Here is a 19,134-nt window from a genome sequence, read left to right as displayed (position 1 = left end):
CCATTCATGTGTGGGGAGGGGGCTCCCCTTAGCCTGGCCTGCGCCTTCTTGCAGTCTGGGACCCCTTGTGGGATGTCCACTGAGGGGTCCTTAGTGCTGCAGCAGAGGTGGGAGAGGCTCCCGCCACGCCACTGTGCTCGCCAGCCATGAGCCTGGCTTCTGGCTGAATGGCACTCCCCTGTGGGAGTGCACTGACCACCAAGGGGCAGCTCCTGTGTTGAGCATCTGCCCCCTGGTGGTCAGTGTGCATCATAGCGACCGGTCATTTTGCTGTTTGGTTGATTTGCATATTAGCCTTTTATTATATAGGATAAAATTTTTCTTTTATTGATTTTTTTAGAGAGAGAGAGAGAAAAACACACACATTGATTTGTTGCTCCACCCATTTATGCATTCCTTGACTGCTTCTTGTATGTGCCCTGAACAGAGATTGAACCTGTGACCTTGGTGCATTGGGACGACGCTCCAACCAGCTGAGCCCCCTGGCCAGGGCTGGGTTATGTTTTTGAAGGACATTGGGTAGAATTCCTTCCTTATAAATATCTTCCCCACAGCCAGCCCCAAATAACCAAAACTTGTGAAATTGACATCAACATAAGAGCACATCCTGGGCTCATCCATTTATTTTAGGTTAAACATACAGACTTTAGGCAGAACTCCACACGTTTGGGTGTGACTCTGCGATCCAGTCCTCCTTGTTGTGTAGAGAGACTTAAGGTCAGACTCGGGCCTGTGGCAGAGGTCTGTGCTGAGCTTGTCAGCCACCTGGCTGCCTGGGATGGCTGCGTGTCTGCACAGTCCTCTCAGGAATTGATTTCGAAGGCATTGAGAAGAGAGATGACACCTGTCATGGTCCCCAGGGTCCCGCGGATGTTAAATAAAATTAAAATAACAAAGTAGACGAGAATTGGAAATACAGGCATCCACAGGCTTCTTCAGAGGCCACCTTTCGTGGTAAAGGTTTCACAGGAACAGGCAGAGAAGAGCAGACACTGATGACAACAGCGACATGCTAGAACTACAAGAGGTCTCAGAAAGCTGCTGTTTATTCCGTTCTCCCATTAACAGGTCTCGGGTTCTAAGTACATTTTCAAGCATTTGGTTGTATAACCAGTTGTGCAAGATCCACTTTTTTTTTTTTTCCATTTTCATCTGTTCAACAGAGTCTGCCATTCACCCGGATTCACTCAGGCCCCTCCCCATTGATGATGGTTTGTGTGAGCACTGACCGCACAGCTCTTTGCTGACCTTGAAGAGTGGCTGAAGGTTAAGGCTTCCTCAGCCCAGTTGGCTCACCTGCATCTCCCGGTGCTCCCAGCTCCTTTCTGTCTTTCTCATCCATCTCTAGTTAACATCAACCCCATGGCACCACTTTCCCAGCTTCTTGGCCATTGGCCCAGCCCCCCTGTGCGGATAAACTGCAGCCTACCTGTGTGGGTTATTAGCCAGGTGAGCTGGTGGCTGCTCTGCTCAGTCTCCTATAACCCGCTCTGCCCAGGAAGCCATGGGCTGGTATGAAGAGTTTTCGGCTGGTGCCAGGAGCCCTGAGTTCTAAACCTACCTTCCCACGTCTCAGTTTCTTCATCTGGAAAAGAGGGGCTGGTTGATCCCTAAGGAGCTGCTAGTCCAACTGTATATATTGAGGATCTATTTTGTGCCAAGCACTGGAGAGGGAAAGTGAAGTGCTTGCCTCCTGGCAGTGCGCCTGTGAACTGGAGGCAGATGGCTGAGTGTAGCCCTTACCAGCAACTCACCTCCCAACCCGTGGCCCAAACATTTGTTCTCAACTCTCTGCTTGACCATCCATGTTCCTTGAACCTCATCGCCTGCTCTTTCCATTACTCATCTGTCTTCCTGCTGTTTTAAAGGGATAAATATAGATGCATTTCTATCTGACATAGAGTATCTTCTTTCTACCTTCCATTTAGTCTGACTGAAATCCCTCTTACTGCAATCGATAGCTGTTTATCTCATTTCTGGGAAACTTGAAGCGAGACCTGCCTGGTGGCGAATGGCTGCCCTTTGTGATACATACATATGGACAGAAGTGTTCAAAACTGTCCGTTGGCACGCTAGGCTCAGCTACCAGGGGAGAAGAAAGGATCCTTGTTCTTGAAAATATGATAACTTACCCAGTAGCACAAGGTGGGCATATTACAGAAACAAGGGTGAGAATATGCATCTCTACCTTCTCAGGGGAGATTTATCTGTACATGGCGATGACCTAAGGGGTGTTGCATCCAGAGAGAACCTGGCCGAGTGACCAGCGGGCTGCACCCCTTCCTGTGGGTCATAAAGAAGGGTGTGTGCCATTCGCAAGCCCTTTCAGAACTCCTTTCTTGCTCCCACTTTGCCGATCCTGTCCCTTACCTTTGTCCCTAGAAGGCAGAGATGTTCCTGGTCGGGCTCAGGCCACAGGCAGCAGCGCCTTCCCACGGCCAGCGCCTGACCAGTGCTTTTCCCTTCCAGAGACGAGAAGAACCAGTCCATCATCGTCAGCGGGGAGTCTGGAGCCGGCAAGACGGTGTCCGCCAAGTACGCCATGCGCTATTTCGCCACGGTGGGTGGCTCAGCCAGTGACACCAACATCGAAGAGAAGGTCCTGGCGTCCAGTCCCATCATGGAGGTAAAGCCTTCCAATGCCCTTGGCCTTCCTGGTTGGAGTCCCTTCTGCTGGCAGCGGGACTGCTGGCTGCCCACCTTGGGTGTCTGCTCACAAGAATCCTTGGGAGCACCCCAGGCGGTCAGCATTCATGTCTCTCACCGAGAGCCTGCTGTCCACTGCTGAGGGAGAAATCACTTCCATTATTTTGGCTGCTGTGAATAATGCTCCTGTGACCATGGGCACGCAAGCATCTATCTGAGTTTCTGCTCTGGGAATGATTTTTAAATGGCAGTGATCTAAAATTATGTCTTCAGTATCCGTTATGGCCTGGGTAGGTGGGTGGACGGCTGGGCAGGCAGGGTGCTGTGGCATGGGAAACATGTGAGCGCAATATGCTCCCCAAATACACAGATGGGGTTCAGTTGCTAAGGTCTAAAGGAGGAAGGAGTGTGTACTTGAACCAGCCTAATCTTGCATGATGTCGTGCAAATAAATGCTACAGTCATTTGGGCTCAAAATATTAAATTTCTGCCTTGTAGAGTTGGGACTTGGGAAATTGTGTAAGTCCCGAAGGCTCATTCTGTCAAATGTAGCATTTTACCATCCTTGAGCTGTTATTAAGTGTTAGACTAACAGGAGATCCTGGATATGAACTTGGGCAGGAAGAACCCTGGGTGGGGTTAGAGTGTCGCCAACTTGTCATAAGTCTAGAGTCTAGCCGGGTCCTTGTGTCCAGGGAGCCCAGTGGCTCCTCAGAGGGTCATGGCCAAGCCAGGCCTGTCTTAATCAGGGGACAGCCGACTGCTGATGGCTCTGCCCCTCCCGGGGAAGGAGTGCTCCTCCCCACGAAGCAGCGGGCTATGGTTCTGTCCTCATCTCATGATGTCTACAGCCCAGCGACGGCAGCGCCTCCCGGGGAGACCGGGAGAGAGCGGGTGTGAGGAGGCCGAGTTCCCCGGGGGCTGTGCCAAGTGGCAGTTGTTCGAATTAAAAGTGATATGAGGACGGATTGGCCTGATTCGGTGTCAGCGCAGAGCTCTCTGACCCCGTTCTGTGTAAGCGCTTATCAGCAGCCCAGGAGCGACTTGCTCACAAGTCAGCACTGATTAAAGGGCCATTGGTAATCAGGAGACAGTTAGAGCTGGGGCAGAACGCAAGCTCAGGCTGACGGGGTCCCGTGACTTGTTGGGGTGACGAGTCTGCTGGCATACAACTGTGGGAGCCACAGAGGGTACCTCCCCCCAAAAAAAAATCCTGGGAGAAAGAAAGGAGGCCAGGGTTTCAGTTAGGGAAATGGATAGAAACTAAGACCAGTTACTATGCACATTCTCAGGGCTTGAATTCTTTTTTCAAAGATAAAGAAACAAGAAAGCCTATAACTATTAATATGTATAAGAATCTGCCTCAACATCCCTTGCTGATCCCGTCTCCTCTTGGCTTCTCTCATGTGTCCACATACTCTAGCCACTTCACACGTGTCCGTGCTCTCACATACCCCTGCCCCTTTGCCCACGCTATATTTATAGTCAGATCCCCGTCTCCTCCCCTGGGGGTAAAAGTCTATCACCCTCTAACATCCACTTCATTCGACACGTGAAGCTGTTTTCAGTCTGCTGGGCCCGGCTAATGGCTCCCTTCCTTCTGTTCCCACGCTGCACAGTAGGTACCTGGTTATTGAATAATCTCAATTACATTGAAATGACACGTTCCAGTCCACTTTTATTTTACTCTATATGTGTGCATGCAAATAAGAAGCCTGTTCCGTGATGTTCCCCATGCATGGAGCCACATGCTATCCAGCATCTCGTGAATGCTTGCCACTCAACATCTTTTTATTTATCCGTGAATCATGCTCTGATGTACTTTGTTGAACAGCTTTATGGTATCCATTGTCTGACTGTTCCACATTATATGTGTCTCTTCCCCTATTGGTAGACATTTAGGTTATATTTTTATTGCCACGTGCAGCCTCTAGGTACTGTCTGGAAGTAGCGGTGATGAGTTGTTAGGGGCCTGGGTGTTCAGTTTTATTGATGTGCCCAGATGGTTGGTCCAGTTTACATTGAACCAGCCGTGTGCGAGTCTCATCCTCATTTCATAGTCTCAAAGCCCTTGGTTACTGCCACTCTGGTCTGTCCGTTTAGCCTGCCGCTCTCTGATTACCGCTGAGGTCCTGTGTCTTTTTCTGATGTTCATCAGTCATGTGAGTTTCTTCTGTAATTTCCTGCTTCTATCATTTGCTCCTTTTCCAAGTTTTAACTGCTTGCATCGTATCTGCCTCTGTTGTTGGACTCTGGACTCAGCGATGGTCGAAGCTTGGGTTTGTATCATTCATAGCAGTTGGACTTGCTTCCCTCCTGCATCAACATGTTTCCTAGGTCAGTCACCAGAAAAACCCAGCCTGGGTTTAAAAGCCAAAGAATGACATGCAAGTTCTTCACACACACAGACGTTGGAAGTTCTTCATTCCCAGAGTAGGGATTATGGGTTTGGTAGTAATACTAATACAACCTCTTCCCTGTGTGGGTACCATTTCATACTTTAAAAGTACGTGTAGATCCATCCTGTCACTCCCTGACGCAGCCTGGTGAGGTAAAGCGGGCGTGTCCCTCAGCAGCGATCCCCAGACATTGGGCAAGCCCTCCTCGTCTTGCACATCTTTCGTTTGTTTGTTCTGAACAGGCCATCGGAAATGCCAAAACTACCCGCAATGACAACAGCAGCCGCTTTGGGAAGTATATTCAGATTGGCTTTGACAAGAGGTACCACATCATCGGGGCCAACATGAGGACCTACCTGCTGGAGAAGTCCAGGGTGGTCTTCCAGGTGAGGGGGCGACGGGGCGTTCTGTATGTTTCCCCCCATGGACGCTGATACTTGCTCCCTGACCCCACGCCCTGCATCCAAAGAGCAACTCACCCTCTGAGCCTGGAATGGGAGATGCTTGTTCTTTTGGTTTTATTTCTCTCTTTCCATCATTAAGTATGCATTCAAGTGCTGTAGGCATCATGCCTGGAAAACATGGTACCAGTTATTTCTCAGTGAGTATTGTTTTCAGATTCAATCAACACACTCGTACTGAGTGCCCGTTAGGTGCGAGCCGGTGCTCGACCCCAAAGGGGCCGAGGAAGGAGTCCTCCGTGGGTTTCAACGGCACGGCCAGGGGATGCCACACGGCGTCTATGGGGCTGAGCTCGCCCGGGAACCTTCCTACTTGGCAGGTTATAAAAAAGACAAAAACCAACCCAGTTTCCTCTTCAAATTAATGGGGTTCCTGCTTCTCCCCAGACTCGGTTCCTCATTTCTGTGCTTGCCTTCCGTTCCCTTCTTCCCACTGCTCTTCGGCCTCTGGGTGGCCCCTCCGCCTCCCCCCGGCCTCTGGTGGAGGTCAGTCGGCTCCCAGCAGGAGAACGGGCCTCCTCCAGCTCCTTTCCATGTCCCATCCCGGGACCGAGACGCTGGTCTGTGCCCGGGTGTGAGCCGGCCGCACACTCTCCCCGGGCGAATGGCTTCCTGGCCCTGGCATTTCAGCCGCCTCCAGAGGGGACATCAAAAGAGGCCTCAGGTGTTCCTGTCTCGTGGCACCCGTCTCCATGCTGACTCTTGGCAATGGCTTCCCGATCTCCTTAGCCAGCTTGGTCGTTTTTCTTTCCTGTGTTGCCGAGGCTGCTTCTCCACCTCCCAGGTTTGACTAGACAGCCCCACGGTCTTCATTTCCCTGCAGCCAAGCACACAGCCCGCTGCACGGGGTGCGGGTGGGGTGCTGCCCAGGCTCTGCCAGACTCTCCCCTCAGCATCCGGGAGCTTTCCTCCCCCCGGCTCCCTTCATTCGGGCCTCCCCACCACCACCAACAACAACAACCCGATGCCAACACCAGTGCCAACTTAGGGCAGGTCTGGCCCAAATGTGCCCTCAGCCCTGCCTCACTCGCGGACCTTTCCTGCTGCCCAGCCTGGCGGTGGGCCAGAGCGGACTCTTCCTCAGCCCCAGGCCTCCGAGTAGACAGGAGCCCACAGCGGGAGGTGTGTCTCTGCAGCCGGAGTCGGCAGCACGGCTGACTGAGTGGGTGCTGATGGCGGACGCGCCATGTGCGGAATAGCAATGATGTTCATAGCAGGGAAAGGAAGTAACATTTTCATTTCAGAGGGGAAACCCCCCCGGGTTGGAAGAAGGCCCCACTTGAGAGGCTGGAAGATCGGAGGTGGGATTGAGGGGCAGGTGTGGAGGAGAAGTCTTGACCTCTGACACCGGAGCACCCTGGGGTTAGGATGGGGAGGGGGCGCTCCTGGGGGTGACCAGCCTAAAACTGCTGACCTTTGTCCTCCTCCAGGCAGACGACGAAAGGAACTACCACATCTTCTACCAGCTCTGCGCGGCGGCCAGCCTCCCGGAACTGAAGGAGCTCGCCCTGAGTGAGTGCACCACGTCGCCGCCCTGGCGAGGCGGGGTGGGGGGTGGGGGGCTGCGCTGTAGGTGCGTGCACCTTCAGTTGCCTCCACGTAGGCCTGGGACACACCTCACAGGAGGTGCTCTGAAAGGCGAGCCTACAGGGAAACGAGACCTGGTGCTCTCACCCAGCCTTTGGCTCGCTCTGTGCCAGAGCCCTCAGCGCGGGGAGATGTGAGGGGCTGAGCCTGTCCCTGCACAGAGGCCTGAAGTGACTTCCTCCAGAGGATCTCCCTTTGCTGAGCCTGTGAGTGAGTTCAGGGTCCACGTTTTTCCTCTCCCGTCCGAGCGCCTCCAGGCACCAGCGTGTGAGCGGCTCCTCCAGGGAGCCCTCCTTCCTACCCTTCACCTGGCTTAGGCGCTCGTTCCTGGGCAGAGGTGTCGCCTGATGCTTCCGGCTCAGGCTGTGTGAGGCGGAGGCTGGGGACTGAGCTGTTTGCTTCCTAGCTGGGCCTGGCACCGTGGACTTGACCGGCGGAGGCACTGGTAAAGCTCAGTGGTGTGGAGCACGGGGTGCAAGGTGGGAAATGGGGAGCGACCAGGAGGGAGAGGTGAGCAGGGCCATTTAAGGGGCAGACAGGGGTGAGCTGAGGAATGACAGCAGGAAGCTGGGACGGAGAGGTGGGGAAGGACAGGCCTGAGTGTGGGACAGGGGAGGCCACTTCATGAAGAAAGGCTCAGCAGGCTCTTCGAGGGCCTTTGACCTCTGCCTTGAGGGCAGCGGGGCAGGAGGGGTCTCTACGCGCTTTAACGGAGAGCCGGGGGAGCGAGTTCCTGGCTGTTCCAGGGACGGGGCAGAAGCAGGAGACTGGCTAAGCTTTTGCAACAGGCCTCAGCCAGCAGGCGCTGAAGGTTAGACCCAGTCAGAGTGGAGGAAGGAAGGAGACTCAGAAGTGGCTAGGTAGGAGGTCAAACTGGAAAGTCAGGTGTTGAGGAAGGACTGGGGCATCTAGGCATGTTCCACTGATGCGTGTTCCACGGCACATGCTCAGAGGAGGAGGAAAACCAGCCAATGTCGACATCTTGTCGACATCAGACATTATACACCTGGAGATACTAAGTCCCGGACAGGGCTGTACCACCCGAAGGTGCTCCATAGTGTGTGGGAAATTCGCGTGCTTTTCGGGGTGGTTTTGATCATGTGTGTTTGTGGCCTTAAATGCTAGCTTCCCGGCCCCGCGGTGCGAATGCTCCCAGGCGGTGGCCGTTTCTCCCTCTGCCAAGGCGGGCTCTGAACTCTAGGACCGAGCCTGGCCCTCACCTGCTGCCCCCGAGGCCGGACTGAAGAGGAATGAAGTGGGGGGATGAGAGCAGACAGCGAGGGTCCCAGCCTTGTCCATGTGCCCAGTGGCTCAGGGGTGCTCCAAGTTAGTAAAACAAATGAACCAAAGATGCATGTCCCCTTGGGCACATCGCTGCCCCTCCTTTATCAGAGAGATGCTCAGGCGAAGGTCGTTGAAGGTCATGGGAGCCTGGGATTCCAGGTGGGCGCACATCTTACCTGCCTGTGTGGATTAGGCCCCTTTTAGAAACAAGTCTGGGGCAAATTCTACTCCTCGGTGAATGACCCCTGCCTCGCTCATCTTGTCGTTCCCCTGATCACCACAGAACCGTTTTACACAAACATGACACCTCATCCTGGCTGTGGGGTGTCATTGTCTGTCTTTCCTTATTTAAGTTTTCTCTCCACTTGCCATTGTCAGGTCAGGTAACGTGGGAAAGGGTTCGACGTGGACTGGGGATGTCACTGGGTCTGGGGTGGCTTACTAAGGGAGCAGGACTCCCCACGCCTCACCGTCTGTGGGTAAACTGGGGGTGAAGCTCACCGCCCCCCTGTGTCTGATGCCTCGATCCTTCCTTCCACAGCCTGTGCCGAGGACTTTTTCTACACGTCCCAGGGAGGAGACACGTCCATCGAGGGCGTGGACGACGCGGAGGACTTTGAGAAGACTCGACAAGCCTTCACGCTCCTTGGTAAGGAGCTTGGGGGTGGGGAAAGGCTGGGAGGGTTCCTTTCATGGGGAGGAGAAAAGCATGGCCACGTCCGCTTGGCTTGTCCACCCTCGTCAGCGGACGGGGAGGCCTCTTGTCCTCGGTGAGTCTCTCCTTGCCCTTCTCCCGCCCCAGCTTTCAGGTGTCCACGCTTCTTGTTGACCTGTCCTCAAAGTGGGAACTTGAGGGTGCACCGCTCTCTGGGCTAAATGAGCAAAGGTTTCCATCCTGGCAGGACACGTGTTTACTCCCACGAACATAGGTGTCGCTGACTTATTTTTAGCCTGATAAATGATTGCCTTAAAATTAACTGCAGCTAGGGAGGAATATGTGGGAACAACTGTATTATTTCCTCAACGGCGTGGTAGGTTGACTGGTGTTCATTGCATTATTCCGTAACTTTTATTTTGCTTCTGAAACATTTTGCAATTTAAGGAGACGGGATAATGCCTGACAGCAAAGTGAACATTGTAAGAGATTATCCATGTCTTTGGCAACTTAGTCACGTACATAAATGTGACACGGCGTTTGCTGCCACAGTGGCTCGGGGAAGGTGTGCGTGCCTGTCCCTGTGAGGGAGCATATGGCGTGGGGAGCAGCAGCAGCTCCCTGGCCGCCCAGCCGTCACGGCTCTCCCGGGCGTTTCTCCTCCCCTTCCCCCGTCGGCACTTTGGATGGTGCCACAGATGTTTGCAGGAGATTGTGTTGGGAGGAAAATGACGGCAGATAAACGACCATTCTTATTAAACTCATAACGACACCCGCGAAGCGCGTGGTGGAAATCTAAGTCCAAAATGAGCCTGCAGATTGCTGCCCCTCCTTTGCTCCTGGAGATGGGAGACGGTGCCGTGACCCCTCAGGTCTGATCAGGATGGTCAGAGCGGAGGCGCGCACGTTCAGTCGGGGAGCCCAGTGCCCTCTGAGCTGTGCTGTGAGTGGCAATTACTTGGTGAGGAGTTGGAATCGTTTTAGGAGTCACTGGCCCAGAAAGGCAAATCAAACCTTTAAAAAAAAAAATGAAAAGGCCCTTAGAAAGGTGAAATGCCCTTTCTATCCTGCTGTGGAGATAGAGTGTCATTTGTTCTTTTTTTCCCCAGGAGTGAGAGAGTCCCACCAGATAAGCATTTTTAAGATAATCGCTTCCATCCTGCACCTGGGAAACGTGGAGATTCAGGCCGAGCGCCAGGATGACTCCTGCAGCGTGTCGGTAAGTCGCACGCCAGCGCGGAGGCAGATGTCCGCAGCTCACCCCGTTCTCGCGGTTCCACACGACCGAAACGCGTCTGTGCGTTTAGAGGGCACACGTAGGTTATTTATTCTTCCCAGAATTGGTTTCTGGTCCCTTGCTGATAGCGTTTTGAAAGAACAAATCCTTTTCCAAATCAGCTGCCATCAAATGTCTATCACGGAGGGCAGGGAATGTAGTGGCTATTCAGCACATGTAATTGACTTTTGAGAGAGGGAGAGAGAGCTAGACAGACAGGCATTGGGTTGGTGCTTTCACTGGTTGATTCTTGTATGTGCCCTGACCGGGGAGTGTACCCACCGTCTTGGCGTATGGGGACAGCACTCTAACCGACCGAGCCATGGGCCGGGCCTCAGTATTTTTGATGGTTTGGTTTGCAAGTGCCCTGAGGTCCCTGGAATGCTACCCATGTGATCAGCCCACGAGTGCGAGGAGCTCCCGCCTGAGGACCATTCTGGAAGGCTGTGAAGGCGTGTTAGGCACCACGCTCGGTGACCGTCTGCAAGGAGCTTAACAAGCTAATTGGGGAGATAGGACAGCTGACCACACTTGCCGAGATCCTGAGAGCAGGGGCGGGATATTGAGACATCCGTGTGACGGCATTGCACACTGCAAGGCGCTTGATACACGCTCGCGATGACTGTTACTTTCCTGGTGCCCAGCGTGGTACCCGATGTGCGGTCATAAAAACATGTCTCCTTGGGCAGCTGGTGGAGCGGGTGCCGGAGCAGAGCGGACAGCACCGTGCCGTGCTTGCAGGTATTTCGTTGGGCTGTGCTGACAAGACTGATGGACTGGCCGTGACTCAGTGACTCTGCGTGGGGTCATCACAGGCCTCTTTTAGGCCCAGTTGTCGCCAAGTCCTGGGAGGTGCCAAGTGTGAGGAGGGGGCAGGACCCCTGACAGACAGAGGTCTGGGTACCACGTGGCACAGCAGGCCCTTTCCCTTGGAGGTAACTGCAAGTCGGAGGCTTCTGAGCGCAGGCCCATGGTCTGGCGCAGTGGTCGGCAAACTCATTAGTCAACAGAGCCAAATGTCAACAGGACAACAATTGAAATTTCTTTTGAGAGCCAAATTTTTTAAACTTAAACTATATAGGTAGGTACATTGTTATTAATTAGGGCACTCCTAAGGCTTAGGAAGAGCCACACTCAAGGGGCCAAAGAGCCGCAGTTTGCCGACCACGGGTCTGGCGAGTCTTGGGTTATTCTCCAACTAGAGGCCCTGGAGAGAACTAATTGAGCTGAGACCTGGGAGTCAGGACTGCCAGGGTTCAAATCCTGGATCTGACTCTTACTGATCGTTCCTTAACCTTCCTGGTCTCTTCCTCGTCTGCAGAGGGGGTGATGCACCTGCCTTACCACAGGGCCCACGATTCAGTTCTTAACGACCATCATCATGTGGTTAGAGCCAGAGTGGACCCCAGGGGCATCCTCCTCACTTCACAGGCTCAGCGAGAGGACACTCCTTTCTAAGGTCACAAAGCCAAGTCCAGGCCCAGCCAGCGAACTTCCCCTGCACACTGCCCGTCCCTGGGCCTGGGCCGCCCTCCCCTGGCCTCACATCCCCCGCTGGTGCCTGGCACAGTGCTGGGCATGCCGCGTGTGCCGGAGAAACGCCTCACCAAGAGGATGCAGGGAGGGTCCCCTCTCAGATGCGTTGTGGTCTATTCCGCGGGGTGGGGGGTGAGGGATGGGCCTCCCAGGGAAACGCTGCCATCCATCCGTGCGCAGTGTGCCTTCTGCTCGCTGGCTTTCATCTTTAATTACAGCAGGAACCGTGGCCCTCGACCACCAGAGCTGCCTGGGAGATGCAGCCGCTTGCAGTGACTTGGACGCCAGAGGCGATTTGCTTTTTTGAATTTGGCCACACGGGCCCAAAAACCTAATCTGCGATCTGTGCTGCTGGCTCTGGTTAATGGATTTAACATCATTTAATTAAGCCTAAATGTAATTGCATGATGTTACATCAGCTTCAGTTAGCACCTGTAATCAACAGTCAGCAGAGGGTCACGCAGGGGGAGCCACACCCCCCTGCGGTGGGTGGGAACCCGTCCCATCTCCACTGCGTGAACCTGGGAGCTGCCGGGGAGGGGAGGCGCCTGAGGGCAGGCGTGGGCGGCGACATGGCTGCAGCAGGCCGTCTACATGTCGGGATCCAGCTGCAGTGCTATGCCCGGCAATGAAGAATTTCTTGGAAATAGGGTCCGATGAGTAAGTCGAACACTTGCCCCCTCGGAACCTGTTGCCTGCCAGGCAGCCCCCAGGCACCTCCCTTTGCCACGGATGGCTTTCTGTTTGCAGGAGGGAGCGAGCAGGTGGGGGGTCCGTGCAGAGTGGCCATGGCAACCCCACTTGCTGAGTGAGTGAAAAGACGGGACTCTCCACACCCACCAGCCCACGCCGATTCTCGTGTCTGGGTGAGGCGCTCCGGGCCACATCTGAGAAATGAGGAGGATTGGGTTAGAATGACCATTCCCATTTTCCTGGGAACCTTAATCCTAGCCAGTGGTCGCCAAACTCATTAGTCAACAGAGTCAAATATCAACAGGACAACAATTGAAATTTCTTTTGAGAGCCAAAGTTTTTAAACTTAAACTATATAGGTAGGTACATCGTTATTAACTTAATTAGGGTGCTCCTAAGACTTAGGAAGAGCCACACTCGAGGGGCCAAAGAGCCGCATGTGGCTCGCGACCACTGTGGTTGGCAAACTGTGGCTCGAGAGCCACATGCAGCTCTTTGTACCCACCTATATACCTATATACAATGTACCTACCTATATAGTTTAAGTTTAAAAAATTTGGCTCTCAAAAGAAATTTCAATCGTTGTACTGTTGATATTTGGCTCTGTTGACTAATGAAAATCTTTTCCTATTTATCAAACCTTACCTGTTTGCATTCTTAAAGGGCCAATGTGTTTCCCAGCAAATAAAAAGCCATGGGTCTGGACAGTCAGAGAGTCCACTTCACTAGAAAGTGGAGCCTCCCCTGACTCCCCCATGCCTCCTAAATTTATATTTCATGTCTAGTTTATTTAATTTACATTGCAGCCCTTTTCCAGATTCCTGAACCCTTGCAGCTGCGGATAAGACCCCAGCAATATATGAAGACAAATTTTTCCTTAGATTGTTTAAAGTTTGGCTTTATTGTCTTATAGCTTCCAATGGAGCTATTAAACCATCCTTCTGTTTTTTGGTGTGTTTTTTTTTTTTTTTCTTTTTTTACTTATTCCACAGTAAGGGAAGAAAGAGGATGATAAATCTAAGGGCTACACCTGTCCACTTGCACCTGAATACCTGTTGATAATACCCTCTAGGTCAGTGATGGCGAACCTTTTGAGCTCGGCGTGTCAGCATTTTGCAAAACCCTAACTTAACTCTGGTGCCGTGTCACATATAGAAATTTTTTGATATTTGCAACCATAGTAAAACAAAGACTTATATTTTTGATATTTATTTTATATATTTAAATGCCATTTAACAAAGAAAAATCAACCAAAAAAATGAGTTCGCTTGTCACCTCTGACACGCGTGTCATAGGTTCGCCATCACTGCTCTAGGCCATTTCGTGGGAAAGCGAGGGCTCTTTGGGTTCTAAGCGTCCAGGAAGTGCATGGTGCAGGGTCTGCCTCCTGGTGCTTAAAGGTTAACAAACCAGCACAGCTGTGTTTAACCTGATGTCGCCCACCCTCCCCTTTTGTTAAAAGCCAATTAACTATTGTAACTACTGCTCCATAGAACATGCTTTGGGCCTTAATGATTTGGGGAGGTTCTCTCCTCCTCTGGCATTCTGTTGCTTTGTAATTGTGTTTGTTCCGCTTAGATTTTAAATATCCCTAGGAGAAACAGCACAGCCTGGGGATGGAGTGTTGAGAGGGAAGTGGTAGCCCTCATGCAAAGCCTCCTAGGCAGCCTCATCCGAAAAGGAGTCCCACCAGCAATGCAGGGCCATTGGGAGGCGGCCGGCATGTTCTCACGACCTCCCTTTCACGGCTGGGCGGTCACTTCCCGTGTGGAGTGAGGTGGGGGATGAATAATGGAGCACCTCTGAGGAAAAGCGGGGTTTCCGAGGGTCCCCAAGTGCCCAAGAAACATGCACCTTGGGTGAAATGAGACAAGTCCCTGTGGGACATCTGGTTTCAGTGACTCAGAGGCCGGTGGTGTGGTTGGGGCTGGGGGAAGGGAGGGTCGGGATAAAGTGCAGCCAACGGAGCAGCTGGGTTCTCTGGGTCGTGGGGTCCTGGGCTCCTGGGTGAGACCTTGCACGGCTGCAGGGCTGGGCTTCTCGAGGTGGGGGGTGGGGGGGAAGGGACTTAGGCTGGAGGAAGTCCTGTTTTCCCAGCTCTCAGCTTGTGACGTTAGCAGGTCGTGTTCCCGGTGATTTTTCAGGTCAAAACCAGTCCCATACTTTAGCCATTTGTCCAGCTTCCCGCCTGGATTCACTTTCCCCCTGAGCTTTAAGACTGTAAAGTTCAGTGACATGTGATTTAGCGGCCCTGGTGCTAAGATGAGAGAACATCTGCTTGGAAGACCGGACAGGTGCTGTCCGTGCAGGCTCGGCTCAGGGCTTGCTGCTGGCATGGAGCTGAGACCCGGTGCCCCTCAGAGCCTCGCTGGTCAGTGCGGATTCTTTCCGGCTGAGGGCAGGCCCTGCGCATAGAGCTCTGCAGGTGGCACGGCCTCCACTGGGTCCTGCTGGCCCCCAGCTCCTCACTCCTAATGGTTTACCCGCTCCCTGCAGTCGGGGTGTCCTCTCAACCAGTCCCTCTGCAGCCAGCTGGCGGTGGAGGAGGGGACAGGAAAGGGGGGAGTTTTGTTGGCTAACGCCCTGATCATTTGGTCAGTGGCAGGGGTCATGATCAGCTTGAATGACACTCTTCGGGCCCTAGCTGTCCTCTCCACTTAGCAGAGTGTTGGTGAGACTGGAGCGCTGGGGCCCATGCTCCCCTGGGCAGGGGGGAGAGGGCTCGCAGGGGTGCTTGTCCGCCACGCCCCTCGGGAACCCCATCCCCCTCCTGACCCCACCCCTGTGTGTCTTCCAGCCGCAGGACGAGCACCTCAGCGCCTTCTGCCGCCTGCTGGGGGTGGAGCACAGCCAGATGGAGCACTGGCTGTGCCACCGCAAGCTGGTCACCACGGCGGAGACCTACGTCAAGACCATGTCCCTGCAGCAGGTGGTCAACGCCCGCAACGCGCTGGCCAAGCACATCTACGCGCAGCTGTTCGGCTGGATCGTGGAGCAGGTCAACAAGGCGCTGCACACCGCCCTCAAGCAGCACTCCTTCATCGGCGTCCTAGACATCTACGGGTGGGTGCCCCCGCTCCTGCCCTGCCTCCCGGGGGCCGGGTGTCTTCCTGCTGGCGCTTTAGAGCCGCCCGGCCTGGAGACCCCCTGGCAGTTCTCAATGGGGGGCAGCGTTTCTGGTTGTCACGGTGACTGGGATGGCCCGAGGCCAGGGCGCCAGGTGTCCCACAGCATGGAGGACAGTCCTGAGGGGGAGCAGACCCTGTCCTAACACCAGTAGCTCCCCCACTGGGAACCCTGTAGATACGTTTCTACAACCAGGAAACAGCCAGAGAGGGAAGTGTCTCACCCAACTCAGCCTGGAAGTTACTGTGAACTTAAATCCAGGTTTTGTGTCTCAGTTATACTTCATTTACATCTACCACCCGACTTCCTTCCCCAGGTCACCAGTCACGGTGGTCATGTTGATGCTGTGATCCTGGCCGGCACCGGGCAGGTCTGGGCTGTATGTTCATTCGTTCTTTGAGGTTTCTCTTCCCGTCAGAATTCTAACCCGGTGGGAGGGGCCGTTGTTACTCACAGCAGCCTGTTCTGCAGGGAGAGGCACAGCAGACGTGTGGTGGCGAGGCCTGGGGAGACGCGTGCATTCCTTGCTGCCACAGCTCGCTGGGTGACTGCAGACCACAGCCCGTCTGCGCTGTAGTCCTCGTAGCATGGCATGAAGTTTTGAGCCAGTCTGAGGTTCTTTCTGGTCCCCGTGGAATTGTGGGAAGGGAGATGTGCTGGGTCGCACCCCCCATACACCCCTCACCCCGTGCACTTCTATGATCCGGGCCCTGCCCCCTCTAATAACAGAGAGAGTCCTCGGGGGTCTTCATATCGTAGGAGCCACGGCTTCTGTCTTAACATAGAAACTCGGACCCACAGAGCAGAGCGGCAGGAGAACAGCGATGCTCTCGTGGAAACGGCTGCTCTGGGGGCTGATCGGCCAGGCGCCCCTGACGCTAAGGCCATAGTTAAGGAGCGTCTCCTCTAAAAGTGGCCACTTCCCCTCCCGCCCGGCCCTCGTGGCACCTCCTCTGCTCTGTCCATCATTGGGTTTCACATCCAACCTCGCCGCGTGCTGTGGAGGTAATGGCAGAAGGTCGCACGCGGCTTTCTGGCGTCGCAGAGGCCTGTGCACAGGCCACGCCACACAGGAGGCCGCAGGAGAAGCTGCGCCGGGCCAGCCGAGGTCCAGGCACTTAGCGCTGGACAAGCTGTGAGGCAGGAGAGAGCACGGTGGTGGGCACAGCCAGGAAAGCTTTGTGGGAGGGGAGGTTTGACCTGGATCTTGTGAAGGCATGGAGGGGGCGGGGACACACCTCTAGGAATAGGAGCACAGTCAGAGCAGCAGGAGAAAGTGTGAGAGGAGACCTCGCGGGGATGGAGCGTCGCCAGCGTGGGAAGCAGGAGGTGCGTCCTCCCCGGGGCTTCGGGCTCTCAGCTGTGCGACCCTGGGCAGGTCCCTGCTCCCGCTCAGCTGAGTGCCTGCCCTTGTGCGCAGCCCCCTGGTGGCTCCGGGACAGCACGGCACGGCCTGTGCCCAGGGGACACACTGCCCGACTGGCAGTAATTAGTTCTGCACCGTTCCCTCCGCCAGGAGCATCTTCAGGTTAATTGGATTTCCCCAAACACTGACCTTTGGGGTTACCTTCTGCAGTCGGACCCAGAGAAAGGGCTGCAGCAATACCTTCATCTACCTGGGCAGGTTCTCATTTTACTGAGCTTTCGATTTGGGAAGATTATCATACAGACTTGTTAAATGTACAAATAGCGTTTTTAAAAAAAGTTTATTGATTTCAGAAAGGAAGGGAGAGGGAGAGAGAGAGATAGAAACATCAATGATGAGAGAGAATCACCAATCAGCTGCCTCCTGCACACCCCCTACTGGGAATCGAGCCCACAACCCAGGCCTATGCCCTTGACCAGAATCGAACCCGGGACCCTTCAGTCCACAGGCCGAGGCTCTATCCACTGAGCCAAACTGGCCAGGGCGAAATATCTTGACTTCAGTGCTCCCGATGTGTAAAGTCTGAAAGGCCAGTTCTGTTCTGGTCACACACGTCCCAGCTGGGCCTCGCGGCTGATGGACAGCGTCTCCTCTCCGGGACCCCCAGGAAGAGGCGTCGCTCGTGGTCGAGGGGCCTCTGGGAGTGGGGCTCATGCAGCTGGGTTTCATGCTTGCATTTGCCCGTTAATTTTTACAGCCGAGTTCCTTTTCTCTAAGGCTTGTGGCTGCCTGAAGGGGAGAAGCAGATGGCAGGGGGCTTGTCTGTGGTCTCACAGGTGGACTCGTCCTTGGGGAGGGTGGGGACCCTGAGGATGCCACCTCCTGTTTCCGGTGTCAACCCCTGACCCGTGCATCTCCCTCATCTGAGAGCGGCCTGGGTTCCTTTGGAAACACCTGACAGCTGTCCTGGGGGCCCAGGGTCCCATCGCTGGGCCCAGCAGCATGGGGCCACCCGCCAGCCCTCTTGGGAATTCTCCTACCCTTCCTGCCTCCTTCCAGATGTGCCATGCTGTTTTCTTTTCTCCTTTTTACATCCTTGTTCTTTCTCAGAAGCTAACTGACGTTGCCAAACCATGTCATAAAGAAGTGGCACATTTGAAAAGGGATTGGCTCTCTCTCTCAGGCTAGAAATGAGCAAAGACAGAGTGAGCTGCTGCCCTCCCCACAGGCAGGCACTGGCTGCGTCCACAGACCACGACTGTCCCCGGGTGAACTGTAGCCTCGTCCGTGGCGTTGTTGGCCCTGCAGTCAAGCTCACTCTGCAGACAGCTGGAGAGAGCTTTGCCGGGTAGATGAGCCACTCCAGCTCTTTCTACAAATGCTTAACCTGCTACTATAGATTCGGCAGCCAGAGTGAATAAACACTCCCGTCTATACACACGTAAGCAAACAGTGCACGGGCCGGCATCGTCACCCACCCGCCTCCCGCTGTGCTGTTCTAACCGGTGGTTAGGTCAGATGGTAGAAAAGGCTCTGAACACTGAATACAGTGCCTGGGCCACAGCTGCCCCCCCCCTCTGAGGAGCCCCCAGCAAGAGGCCCTCCCCCAGGTGCTCCCCAGCATTTATTTCCAGACACCCAGAGCCCAGTTGAAGGCGGCTTCCCTGCACCTTGCTCCCCTGCCCCGGCTCCAAAACAGTGCAGAGCAAGCAGCACCCTCAGCAATTTAGCCGACCCAAGCCGAGGTCCCTCCTTAGCGAAGGGTCCGTGACGCTGCTGCAGGGGATTCCTTACAGGCAGGGGGTGGAGATGAACAGGAAGGCGCCAGGCAGCTTGGCTGGGGTCCCCTTTTCATGTCGCATTAGCCAGCGCTTGCCTCTACAGGCCTGATTAATTGCAGCCATAATCCTTCATTGCTCTCACTCCTCAAGGCAACAAGAAAGAAATGGCTTCAATTTGGGGGAAAAATACACATTTATTTGTCTTTGACCTGAGCCTTCACCATGCCACGGTGGCGGGGGCTTTGGCTGTGCCCAGCCTGTTCTGGGTGAGGACTTGGCCGAGGAGACCTGGAGCACGGCAGGGTGCAGACTCGTGCCTGATGC

The 19,134-nt window shown here is 54.4% G+C and overlaps 1 protein-coding gene across 3 annotated transcripts in view; it reads left to right on the top strand.

Moving 5' to 3' along the window:
* Window positions 1–19,134, top strand: part of MYO5B (myosin VB) — a 186,557-nt gene that overhangs the window by 92,455 nt on the left and 74,968 nt on the right. For all 3 annotated transcript variants that reach the window (XM_014539705.1, XM_005866245.2, XM_005866246.2), the window contains exons 5-10: window positions 2,470–2,626; window positions 5,288–5,431; window positions 6,937–7,018; window positions 8,919–9,026; window positions 10,142–10,251; window positions 15,335–15,600. In XM_014539705.1, coding sequence (XP_014395191.1) covers window positions 2,470–2,626; window positions 5,288–5,431; window positions 6,937–7,018; window positions 8,919–9,026; window positions 10,142–10,251; window positions 15,335–15,600 — 867 coding nt within the window. The remainder of the gene's footprint in view (window positions 1–2,469; window positions 2,627–5,287; window positions 5,432–6,936; window positions 7,019–8,918; window positions 9,027–10,141; window positions 10,252–15,334; window positions 15,601–19,134) is intronic.

Source organism: Myotis brandtii, unplaced genomic scaffold (genome assembly GCF_000412655.1).
Source record: "Myotis brandtii unplaced genomic scaffold, ASM41265v1 scaffold226, whole genome shotgun sequence".
NCBI lineage: Eukaryota > Metazoa > Chordata > Mammalia > Chiroptera > Vespertilionidae > Myotis > Myotis brandtii.
The sequence above is the reverse complement of the archived record's forward strand: the minus strand, read 5'-3'. Positions and strand labels throughout refer to the sequence as shown.